General features: G+C 46.9%; 1 protein-coding gene across 4 annotated transcripts in view; it reads left to right on the top strand.

Moving 5' to 3' along the window:
• Window positions 1-11768, top strand: part of LOC147622111 (Eukaryotic translation initiation factor eIF2A family protein) — a 45165-nt gene extending 33397 nt beyond the window's left edge. For 3 of the 4 annotated variants that reach the window (XM_086823203.1, XM_086823202.1, XM_086823201.1), the window contains 4 exons: window positions 10458-10480; window positions 10593-10710; window positions 11026-11080; window positions 11181-11768. In XM_086823203.1, coding sequence (XP_086679329.1) covers window positions 10458-10480; window positions 10593-10710; window positions 11026-11080; window positions 11181-11356 — 372 coding nt within the window. In that variant the 3' untranslated portion in view covers window positions 11357-11768. The remainder of the gene's footprint in view (window positions 1-10457; window positions 10481-10592; window positions 10711-11025; window positions 11081-11180) is intronic. The other variant, XR_015269645.1, reaches the window with a different exon arrangement.
• The last annotated feature ends 1493 nt before the right edge of the window (window positions 11769-13261 follow it).

The raw sequence follows: 13261 nt of genomic DNA, 5'->3' as shown, positions 1-13261 counted from the left end.
TGTCACCACCTCCACCTGGCGTCCTGCGAGAGTGAATGTCAGCTAACTCCTGCCCTAACTCGATGTATGAAAGACCATAACCTTGGTTTTCCCAAGGTTCACAGTAAGACCCCTCTGTGTGCAGAAATCACCGAGTGCATGTAGATGCTACTGTAGACCACCTGGAGACTCGACACTAATACAATATCATCAGCATAAAGCATAATATGTAGTGAGGTACCTACTAAATCAACTCCATCTCCGCCTCCCCGTGTAATGAAGTCAGCCACCTCATCAATGTATAACCCAAATAGCGTGGGGGAAAGTGGGCATCCTTGCTTCACACGAATGGTGCTAGCAATAGTCTCGGACATACCTCCTGGACATCTGACTCGCCCAAAAACCTGCTCATGTAATTCATAGATGCCCCATGTCATATCTGCTGGTATGCCAAGAGACTACAGGCGCTGAAAGAGCCTCTCTCGTGGTACTGTGTCAAACGCCTTGCGAAAATCCACAAAGCAGCAATAGAGCTTTCTCTTCCTCACTCTGGCCTGATCAATCATACATCTCAAAGTGAATACATGGTCAGTGGTAGAGAAAGCTCTCCTGAAGCCTGCCTGCCTTGATGAGCGTAAACCTGCTCACTCAGCATATAAGCTAAGCTCTTGCTCCAACACTGCACCATAGAGTTTGGCCAGCACGTGGCCAACCATAACCGTCGTGTAGTTGCTCGGATCGAGCATATCCCCTGCTTTGTGAATCGGCACAATGGTGTGCATCGTCCACTCCGCAGGCAAACCCTCTGCTAGTGCCCTATTAAACGGGTGTGCAAGAAAAGGAGCCAAAGAATCTACTGCATATATGACATGCTCACCTTGCAGGCCCATATGGTCGGCGGCCCGTCCATGCTGTAGGCGGCGGATAGCTTCCTGTACCATCGAGTGGGTAAAGAAGCTAGTTGTGGTAGGTCGAGGCTCCTGTGGTGGCTGAGGTATAGGTGGCTGCTGTGGGGCGTGGTATAGGCCCTCTGCATATGTGTGCCATGTCTGTGGGTCTGCAATAGGTGTCGGTGTCCGGGGCTCTTTGAAGTGCCGCCATGAGACAGGGCTATCTCTACTCATGAAGAAATGAAAGATCTCTAGCTCCTGTATCTCTGCGAAGGTCCGCCTTTTGCGGCGAGTAAGTCTCCTCATCTCTCTCCTCTATTCCTGCTCTGTGATGGCTCCCAAGGCTCTATGTATGCGGAGCCGTGAGTATAGGGCTCTGCACTCGTCATCATACCATCTGTTCTGGGGCATAGTCCCAGATCTCGCAGGCTCTCCTGAATGGACACGATGTGGGAAGCTCTGTAATGCAGCCGTGTGTAGGAGTGATGCCAGCTGGGCTGTAATGGTATCCATAGGTGCCAGGGGATCCATGAGTAGGAGCCCATCCTCTACTCTGCCAGTGTATATGTCTGCCATGTTATGTGTGAAGTAAATGGTAGTGTGTGGCGTCGGTATGTGGGGGGCTGGTGATACTGGTGATCCGGCTAGTGAAAATGCCAAGTATGTATGATCTACCCCAATAAGACGAGGTGGAATGGAGAATGAGGTGACAAGCTGTGATGCCTCCAAAGACCCCATAATGTAGTCTACCACCGTGCCTCCAGTCCGTGTATGACCCCCATGTGGGAAGCATGTCAGCCCTCCTGATCCCGGCCACTGTAGCATCCCGTTATAAATAACGAGACGATGCCTGGCTCCCAACTCTAGTAAGTGGTCCCCATAATGTCCTCTGTCTGGTCCAGTGTCCTCTGATGCCCGACTAGCCGCTATCTCCTTTGGATCCACAGGGTGGAGGATCTCCATGTCATCATAGTCATACACCTCACACTGTCTGCTCTGTGCTCTGTGTGTGGGCATTGAAGTCGCCCGTAAGAAATACTTCCCCTAGTGTAGAATAATGCATAATCTCCTCTAACAGACAAGTGCATGGCGAGGCTCCTGTCTCCTCCTCTTGTGGCATGTCCTCTGTAATGACATAGGAGGATCCTGATGGAGAAAAGTAACATAGAGCTATGTATATAACCCTGTCCTGTGAGAGCTGTAAGCTGATCCACATGTATCTGGCCTCTGGATCCTATGCTACCACTCTCAGTCTCCCCTGTAGCTCCCGTCTGAATAGAAGTGCTACTCCCCCCGACCCTCTCGAGGTACCCTGGCGTGTGGTTCTCCTGTATGCTGACTCCCACTAGAATCCCTCTACTCGAGGTAGCTCTCTCTCTGGGCTCTGATGTGTCTCTGTCAGAAGTATGATGTCTCTCCCCACCATAACATGCTCCAGTCGTCCAGGCTGCACCCATAGTGAACCATTACAGTTCCATACTGCCATGTGTATCTCTGTCAGTGGCTTGGTCTTTGTCCCATAGGCCCCAAACCGCTAGTCCATGGGTCGGCCATCAATGATGACCCGACCATCTCGATAGAAGGCCTTCTTGCCTTCTCTCCTCGCGTGTAAGACTCGTGGCATGCAAGCTCTCCTATGCTCAAGCTGCATCCTCGTGAGATCATCATCCAAGAAAATAGGAGCTCCCTCTAAACCTCGTAGTATGACCCTCTTCCTCATGAAGGTGACCCTCTCCGTCTCTCCTGCAAACTGTAGGATGAGGGCTCGCTTGCGTGTTGAGTCTTTTTCGGCTCTCCATGCTCTGGTGAAGGGGAGAGGGTGCTCTTCCCTGTAGCCGAGCTTCATGCATAGAAGCTGTCCATCTTTCTCGGGAGTGGAGTCGGGTGTCTCGGCTATACCTATGACTCGAATGTTGACGCGGCGGGCATGCCTCATCTTCTTCTCCTCAATGGTGGTGTGAATGATTTGGTGTTCTTCCCTTTGAGTCTACTCCCTCACTTCTTTACGGATGTTCTTCTTCACCACCTCAACCCATCCTGACTGCTTGGCTTCGAGTTTTCCCTCCATGTCCTTTGTGATCTCCTTGGAGATCAAGAAGACATCCGATTCCAACCTCAATGAGGTGGAGAACAAACTACACCGGCACATCATGGCTCTCGAAGCACGGGTCACGAACCTCGAACAAGAGAACACGGCACTCAAGGAGGAGGTGAGTGCATTGAAAGTGGAAATGGTAGCCATCAAGAATACTGAGAAGGAAGAAGGGGAGATCAATGACAACACTCTCACGGCCATCAAAGAAGAGATCTCCAAGGAGATCACAAAGGACATGGAGGGAAAACTCAAAGCCAAGCAGTCAGGATGGGTTGAGGTGGTGAAGAAGAACATCCGTAAAGAAGTGAGGGAGGAGACTCAAAGGGAAGAACACCAAATCATTCACACCACCATTGAGGAGGAGAAGATGAGGCATGCCTGCCGCCTCAACATTCGAGTCACAGGTATAGCCGAGACACCCGACTCCACTCCCGAGAAAGATGGTTCTATACATGAAGCTTGGCTACAGGGAAGAGCACCCTCTCCCCTTCACCAAAGCATGGAGAGCCGGGAAAGACTCAACACGCAAGCGAGCCCTCATCCTATAGTTTGCAGGAGAGACGGAGAGGGTCACCTTCATGAGGAAGAGGGTCATACTACGAGGTTTAGAGGGAGCTCCTATTTTCTTGGATGATGATCTCACGAGGATGCAGCTTGAGCATAGGAGAGCTTGCATGCCACGAGTCTTACACGCGAGGAGAGAAGGCAAGAAGGCCTTCTATCGAGATGGTCGGGTCATCATTGATGGCCGGCCCATGGATTAGCGGTTTGGGGCCTATGGGACATAGACTAGGCCACTGATAGAGATACACATGGCAGTATGGAACTGTAATGGTTCACTATGGGTGCAGCCTGGACGACTGGAGCATGTTATGGTGGGGAGAGACATCATACTTTTAATAGAGACACATCAGAGCCCAGAGAGAGGGCTACCTCGAGTAGAGGGATTCCAGTGGGAGTCAGCATACAGGAGGACCACACGCCAGGGTACCTCGAGAGGGTTGGGGGGAGTAGCACTTCTATTCAGACGGGAGCTACAGGGGAGACTGAGAGTGGTAGCACAGGATCCAGAGGCCAGATACATGTGGATCAGCTTACAGTTCTCACAGGACAGGGTTATATACATAGCTCTATGGTACTTTTCTCCATCAGGATCCTCCTATGTCATTACAGAGGACATGCCACAGGAGGAGGAGACAGGAGCCTCGCCATACACTTGTCTGAGGAGATTATGCATTATTCTACACTAGGGGAAGTATTTCTTACGGGCAACTTCAATGCCCACACACAGAGCAGACAGTGTGAGGTGTATGACTATGATGACATGGAGATCCTCCACCTTGTGGATCCAAAGGAGATAGCGGCTAGTCGGGCATCAGAGGACACTGGACCAGACAGAGGACATTATGGGGACCACTTACTAGAGTTGGGAGCCAGACATCGTCTCGTTATTTATAACGGGATGCTACAGTGGCCGGGATCAGGAGGGTTGACATGCTTCCCACATGGGGGTCATACATGGACCAGAGGCACGGTGGTAGACTACATTATGGGGTCTTTGGAGGCATCACAGCTTGTCACCTCATTCTCCATTCCACCTCGTCCTATTGGGGCAGATCATACATACTTGGCATTTTCACTAGCCGGATCACCAGTATCACCAGCCCCCCACATACCGACGCCACACACTACCATTTACTTCACACATGACATGGCAGACATATACACTGGCGGGCTCCTACTCATGGATCCCCTGGCACCTATGGATACCATTACAGCCCAGCTGGCATCACTCCTACACACGGCTGCATTACAGAGCTTCCCACATCGTGTCCATTCAGGAGAGCGTGCGAGATCTGGGACTATGCCCCAGAACAGATGGTATGATGATGAGTGCAGAGCCCTATACTCACGGCTCCGCATACAGAGAGCCTTGGGAGCCATCACAGAGCAGGAATGGAGGAGAGAGATGAGGAGACTTACTCGCCGCAAAAGGCGGGCCTTCGCAGAGATACAGGAGCTAGAGATCTTTCATTTCTTCATGAGTAGAGATAGCCCTGTCTCATGGCGGCACTTCAAAGAGCCCCGGACAGCGACACCTATTGCAGACCCACAGACATGGCACACATATGCAGAGGGCCTATACCACGCCCCACAGTAGCCACCTATACCTCAGCCACAGGAGCCTCGACCTACCACAGCTAGCTTCTTTACTCACTCGATGGTACAGGAAGCTATCCGCCGCCTACAGCATGGACGGGCCGCCGACCATATGGGCCTGCAGGGTGAGCATCTCATATATGCAGTAGATTCTTTGGCTCTTTTTCTTGCACACCTGTTTAACAGGGCACTAGCAGAGGGTTTGCCTGCGGAGTGGACGATGCACACCATTGTGCCGATTCACAAAACAGGGGATATGCTCGATCCGAGCAACTACACGACGGTTATGGTTGGCCACGTGCTGGCCAAACTCTAAGGTGCAGTGTTGGAGCAAGAGCTTAGCTTATATGCTGAGTGAGCAGGTTTACGCTCATCAGGGCAGGCAGGCTTCAGGAGAGCTTTCTCTACCACTGACCATGTATTCACTTTGAGATGTATGATTGATCAGGCCAGAGTGAGAAAGAGAAAGCTCTATTGCTGCTTTGTGGATTTTCGCAAGGCATTTGACACAGTACCACGAGAGAGGCTCTTTCAGCGCCTGTAGTCTCTTGGCATACCAGCAGATATGACATGGGGCATCTATGCATTATATGAGCAGGTTTTTGGGCGAGTCAGATGTCCAGGAGGTATGTCCGAGACTATTGCTAGCACCATTGGTGTGAAGCAAGGATGCCCACTTTTGCCCACGCTATGTGGGTTATACATTGATGAGGTGGCTGACTTTATTACACGGGGGGCGGAGATGGAGTTGATTTAGCAGGTACCTCAGTACATATTATGCTTTATGGTGATGATATTGTATTAGTGTCTTTTCTTACTGTGAACCTTGGGAAAACCAAGGTTATGGTCTTTCATACATCGAGACAGGGCAGGAGTCAGCTGACATTCACTCTCGCAGGACGCCAGGTGGAGGTGGTGACATCATACGTGTACCTAGGGGTTACCTTCTCTACAGCAGCCACACGCTTCACCATGGGTTCAGCATCCAGAGCTAGATTGACACGGGGATATGCAGCATTGGCTATGCTAGAGAGACAGTACCACCAGGCGCACTTTCAGGAGCCCCGGACGAAGGGGTGGCTATTTGACACATTAGTCACACCGGCATTGATGTATGGAGCAGCGGTATGGGCGCCAGGCCTTGCTACCCATTGGTGGACTCAGATAGAGAGACCACGCTTTGCATCAGATACAACAGCCAATTTGATTTATGCAATGGAAAAGAGCAAGAAATAAGCTAGGATAGATGTGGATTTCTTGGGACCATGTTACTACTCCGAAGAGGAGTGGAGGGGCAGCCCTATTAGATGTCAGATTACATATGGTCGCTAGGAGATGGCCTTTATTGGAAGATATGTGTGTGTCTCAAGAGCCATAGGTGGTAATGGCTAAGGCCCTTATAGAGGAGGTCACACTTGTGCATGGTCATACTAGGATTGATGGTAGATGGTGGGATGTAGTGAACGGTTCTCAACAGGTTCGAGTGGTGGCTTCAGCTCTCCTTTCTCATTTGATGATCTCATGGAAGGAGGTGTTGGCACACACTAAATGGAAGCCTTCAGATCAGCAGTTGCAGTTGAATTCTATGGCAGGTGAGGTGTTGGCTACTTCAGGACTTCTGGAGTGGCCTGACAAACTTGTTGAGCGGCCAAAATTCAATAGAATGGCTCGATTGGGACTAGTGAAAATTCTGAATGCTTTATTGCCACGTAGAGGCCGCTTATTGTCTTTTCGGAAAATCCGTTAATATTTTCGGGTTCCACGTGGATATGTACAGTTATGGGAGAAGGTGAGGGCAGCACTCACACCATTTGATGGTATTCCTCAGTTGGCGGATCAGCAACCTTGGTTAGATTGGGCATTTAGAAAGCCTCAAGACATTGTCCAACGTACAACAAATCAAGTGTACCATATGATGGTGGAAGATAAGCACTGGATCACTGAGAAGGCTAATAGGGTATGGAACATCAAGAAGAGTAGGGCCAGGTGGAAGGAAGTAATCTTACAGGGCTAGTGATCTAAGATTCCATATCAAGGGAAGGTGTTCCTATGGCGCATGCTAGTTGGAGGCCTACCATTGTGAAAGCGGCGGATTGCTTTTGGTAATTGTGTGTTTTGTACTACATGCTTGGAAACATGTCCACATCTTTTCATTTCATGTCCGGTGGCAAAGAAGGTGTGGGATTTCCTTTCTCGCGTATGGACTCCATTGACAGATAGGCCCGTAAAGGTTAAAGATTAGATTTTTGGCAAGATTCCGAATGGGCCAGATAACCCTTAACATTCAGTTTTATTTCATTTTTTTAGGTGGACAGGTTTGTGGCATATCTGGTTAACTAGGAATGTCTTCATATTTGATGCAAAAGTTGGTATTACACCTCACATAGGTCGTGTTAAAGGGCTACTATTGTGGCAAGTCTCTTCCTTGCGGTCAGCTCATTTGGTGGAGAATGACATGGCTATATATTGGATGAGGGTACTCCGAGATACACCTGTGGCTCGGAGTAATTAGTAAGGGCAAGCTAGTACATCACATGGCGGCCATGTGGCCATTTGTAAAGTAATTTTGGTAATATATCTTTTATTACGAAAAAGAAAAAGGAAAATCTATTTTCTATTCTATGTTGAGTCAAAGGTGTCTGCCCGTGTTGTCTCCCGAAATCTGAAAATTTTGGATGTTTTTTGGAGTTGTTGTAATGCCTTGATATAAAAGGCAAAGATGTATTCTTATCCGAGTTAGGAGTCAGGAGGGGTGACTAAGCAATAATCTTAGCTTCGGTCATGAGTTGATTGTGGGAATAGCATGGCACGAGAGGTGCACATGGCTAGGTCGCCTCTCTGTAGTGATGTGATGGAGTTGGAGGTTGGTTGCTTCTTTTGCATTCGGGTCTCACCACCGTCGCTTCTCCGAGAGGGGGTGTTGGAATAATCGGAGTCTCAGTAGTGTGAAAGGGTTATTGAGTCTTTTGGTGTGAACACTCCAGGTGTGAACCACCTCTTAGTAAGGGTCAGAAGATAAGGCCTTAGTGCCCTATGAATACATTGTTCATGGTGTGAGTATTATCATTCATAATACAAACATTTTGTTCATGTTCAATCTCTCTCTCACTTGATTTCTATTGCATCTCTCTCTCACTTGATTTCTATTGCATCTCTCTCTCTCTCTCTCTCTCTCTCTCTCTCTCTCTTCCATATCCATGTCTATGCATCCACACACCATGGCTTGATCTCTCCATCTCTCCTTCCACTCTCACTAACTCCCTCTTGGACCTGGCCATGTTTCCAACAGATCTTTCTGTGGTGGAAAAGCTTCAATAAGTACATGCCCAAGTATCTCTGATCCTTATAATGCATAATTTGAGAGGGGGCTGAATCCATCTCGGAAAAGACACTAGGATCCCCAGCAGATCTCATAGTAGGGTGGGCATCTGAATAGGTAATGCTCCTACGTCTCCACTTCCCCAGTCTACATAATCGTGCCTCTCATGGGATACCCTTTGCCTTGCTACACCTGTTCAAAGGTAAACAACATTGTTTCATCAATTCCCTATCAAACAAAATAGTTGCATAAGTGAGATATACCCTCAGCTGGTCAATAGCAATCCACATGGAATGTGACATGTGTCTATGGAGATACCTAAGAAAAAAAGAAAGAAAGTTATATTAAACGTCTTCGAAAGACCCAATGGGTCTATGAGACCAAAAGTGATACAATAGTGTCCATGTAATCTCATCTTGGTACAAAAGAAAACAAAGACTAGCGCTATGAGCTAGGAATGTCGGATTAAATCTGAGTCAAATGATACAAAATGGGACCATCGTCATCATACAACCTATGGTGCTAAACCCCCTGTTGGAGGAGGGGGCCATCAAGGATATCAAGCATGGGGGTAGCCTATAGAAGGCTCTGCAGATCTGTTGGGCGTGGGAAGGTGGCTCTATGCCTCTCCAAGATCTCCTCAAGCTGGGGTTGATGTCTATGTTGTTGGTGAGGTCCAGGGAGTGGGACGTCGGGCTCGGATTAAGGTCTACGGAAGACCCCAAGGGTCTATGAGACCATTAAGTAATACAATGGTACCATGGATATACTGAGCCATGGAAGAACAGAAAAGGAAATAAAAGAAAAATGGAAAAAACACCATGTGTGTATACATCCAGATAGCAGATGATTATCCTATGATCCCTCCTTAGGGCAGAAAGAGGGTCAGGCCTCTGTGATGGGAGCATGTCATGTCGGCGGAGATCTTCCTGGATCTGTTCCTTCAGGGCACGGATCTGGAGTTCGGGTATGGGTGGTGGGCTTTAAAAACGGAGGAGAGGCAATGGTATGGGTGGTGGACTCTGATGTGGATGCGTGTATCACAAAGAAATTTGTAATGGCTCTCTGGGAGGTGTCCTGTTGGGGCTGGGCCTGTTTCTCAGCATGCTACCTCAGCACTACATCCTTGTGTAGGTCTGAGCTCCATCAAGTACACACCCGGGCATCTCTGATCCATTTTTCTTTGTTGGATGGGGACGTGTGATGTCCACTATTTCCTCCCCCTGTACACGCAAGTGTAAAGTCTGAAACTCGAGTTAGGTTTTACGTCATTGTGGTCTGCATTGGCTCGAAGCGCCGACTTGGAGCAAGCAAGCGTGTTGTTGGTGGCAGGCAAGAGTGCATATACGGACATGCAGGACTGTAAGGTTGTAGAAAGAGGTCACGTCACCAGAGCTGGACCAAAAGACATCGGATGTAGCCGCCTGGGGTGCCCACTGCTAAAGGCTGAGCCCCCTTTGGATTGGGTGGAGGGCTGCACCCAGCGGGGGGTGGGGAGATGCATAAGAAGAAGAAACCCTAGCTGCCTGCAGGCTGCAACATCAGCGCCTGTGCGATGGTGGAGGGAGAGAGAGAGAGAGAGAGAGAGAGAGATGTTGTCTAAAGACCCAAAGGGTCTATGAGACCAAAGAGTACATACTGGATGTCAAGACAACATTGAAAGAAAAAGAGCAGGGCCTCTGTACTACGTAGGTCCTTGTGTATACATTATTACATTGTAGTAAGCAGAAACAAAAATCTCATGTGTCCTGGATGGAGTATAGGGCGGTGATATCCACTTCCTAAGGTGGTGCCTCCCTGTGCACCTCGATGTCGACTCATCACATCCTGGAGTTGAAGGATACCTTGGATCTGGAGCTGGAAAGAGGAAGAAAGAAAGTTCTATTAACGTCGACAAAAGACCAAAGGATCTGTGAGACCAAAAGTGTTACAACGTATCCATGAGAGAGAGAGAGAGAGAGAGAGAGAGAGAGAGAGAGAGAGAGCTAATGGACTCTTTTGTACCTGTCTAAAGCTGCTTGGAGAAGATACATTGGGGTACGTGTGTCTCAACATCTGTGCTGGGAACACATTCTGCTCTTATGTATCGTATTCTTTGTTTTCATCTAGTCTAGTCTACTCATTGAGGTTCTGTATGTGGAGGTTGCAGATCCAGTGCGGAGCTGAGCAAGAGTGCCTTGAAAAATAAGAAACGGAGAGAGAAGCAAAAGGAAAAGAAAGATGCTGTAGATTTGGTTCCAGCTTCAAATGAAGATGTTTCTGTTCTGGTATGGTCTGATTCTGATGTTAATGATAGTTTTCAACATTCAAAAGCATAGTTTCCTATGAGATGTCGTAAATGAAGTTGAAGTCATGGGTCTTGATTCATAAGAGCGATTTGTTTGGTAGGGGCACATCTCGGGTAGCCGGGATAGGCTTCCCACTGTGGTGGGCACACTTCTTTGTGTAACCAGTAACCAGCCTTAGTCTGATTCATCCCAATAGGGCTTTGATGAATCATATCTATTCTTTATCGCTGGTGACCCAGCAGGCATGTTGTAGTTCAAGTGAGTAAATTTTTTTTTCTGTTTTATCTTTGGCAGGGAAATCAACTTGAAGCTCTCCCTGTGGTCCTGAACAGCAATGCTGATGCTACAGGTTTACAATGCACCATCTTTAGCACTCTCACATATTGAAGGGAGTCTTGATTCACGAGCTTATTTGTGAGTGTGTGTGGGCACATGTGCATTTTTTTAAGGTGATGATGCGGGGAAAAAGTTGAGGTCACTTTACAAAAAGCTTCGACAGATTGAAGAGATAAAGCAAAAGCTAATAGATGGGGCTGGAAGCTATTCTCTGACTCCTGCACAGCAGGAAAAACTATCACAAGAAGCTGCCCTTAGGGAAGATATAAGAACTTTGGAACCTCAATAGTAACTATATTCTAAAGTTGTCAGGTATTGCTCCAAAGAGGCTCACATATAACTCTGCAATGGGCCATTGGGCATGGCGGATTTGGGCACACCATTTGCTGATGTGTGCACTAAACTTACAAATTTTCAACTTCTTGGGCTATCTCAGTCATTCCAGGGTATAGGGCTTGAAAGGTGTGCTCTTTATTTGGGATGTGGAGCCAAAAAAAAGGTGAATTAAATGTGGAAGCACCAGTTCTATGTCTTTCTCCACATTGATATATACATCTCGGAATAAGTACAGAAAAGTAACTGGATAGCTTCACCAACATATGCATGGTATGGCAATTTATAATGCTTGAAGGTCCATGAAAAGATAATAAGTGCATATGGCTTGACATAACAAGGGGTTTTGAATTGTTGTGTTTGCATTAGTATCGGATTGCTCTCTCTGTCTCTGTCTCTGTCTCTTGTCTCTCTCTCTCTCTCAAAATGTGAGCATGCCAGTGTTTTCTTATCTACCATACAATGTGTCCCTTTTTGCATTCAAGGTTTGCATTTACTCCTTTGTCGTCCTTGCCAATCTGTTGTCAGTAGCCTCACTTCACCTATTAACCTTGTGTTCTCACCTAACACAATCAACCAACGAAAACGATGAGATGCTGTTGGACTAGAGGAATGCTGGAAGCTCTTGGATTGAATTTGGGAAGGGTGAGAATTTTGATGTTTTTGATGAAAGCTCCATGAGGAAATTCTTGTAATGACCGACCCTGCCAAGGTAGTATTAGATGATGGACCCAAAAAATCACGTAGGCTAATGATATACTAGTTTTCGACTACAATAGAGTAGATGTGTCCAAGCAAGCCCCCTTTTTTGGAATGCTGCCTATAGCTTTTAAGTATTCTCGATTGCCTTCAAAAGCCTAAGGAGGTGTATAAAGACTGTCAAGGTAAACTTTTCCCATTTGTTGGAGGGCTCAAGCCATCAACTTTATCCTACACATAATGGGTGTTTATACACACACATTCACCCTATTATGTGTAATTCCATCTTGCTCATGTTTACAAGGCTTCATTAATGGGGAGAAGCCAAGTTTGAGATAATGTGTGACATTTTGTTTGGACACCAAATGAGGTCTTTGGAAACAAGATGGTTTGGATCCCCAATATATAGGTGGTATATGCTAATGGACCATATTCATAGTTCTTAAGGAGTGCCTCTTAAGCACAATGTTTGCAAATTGCAAGTTACACACTTGATAAAAAAAAAGCATGATGATTCCACATGGGTTCAAACTTTCTGTTTGTGCCATAGGGAATATAAGTTGTCTATAGATAGTTGAGAAATTGGCTAGCACACCAAGCTATGTATAAGGAATCCCATAGTCTTATCATTCTTCCACTTGTCATTGTTTCTTCTTAAAGCAATGTCCAGTCTCATCATGTCTTGTAGTTAAGCAAAATCTTATTGAGTAGTGCATTCTACCTTGGACATGGAAATAAATTGTTTGTATAAGTGTCTTGCTATTATGAAAAATAGTACAACTTTAATAAAGAAATAATTCCATAGGTTTGGTAATGGTCTCCTAGAGACAAGTTTCCACTAGATCTCATTATGCATTGAAAAAAGGATCAATTGGATGAATTCCTCAACCATTGAGCTTTCCACAACCACATATAGGTTAAAGACTGTGAATTTATAGTAGTTTTCAGCAAGTACATTCACTATTATTTCCCCACATTTTCTTCATCAAAGTTATCCAACAATCCTTTGCGATGCTCCATCATAGAACCGGGTTGCTATGAAGCTTCTTCTTTGGACAATCCTTTTCATTTCACAAGGTATTCCAAAAGAGTTCGATTGCGAAGAGGGTCATAATACCGATAAGCTAATTGGGTACTAGTATTGTCTTTGAGTGATCCATAT

Source organism: Cibotium barometz, chromosome 29 (genome assembly GCF_041138505.1).
Source record: "Cibotium barometz isolate CiBa-2024 chromosome 29, ASM4113850v1, whole genome shotgun sequence".
NCBI lineage: Eukaryota > Viridiplantae > Streptophyta > Polypodiopsida > Cyatheales > Cibotiaceae > Cibotium > Cibotium barometz.
The sequence above is the reverse complement of the archived record's forward strand: the minus strand, read 5'-3'. Positions and strand labels throughout refer to the sequence as shown.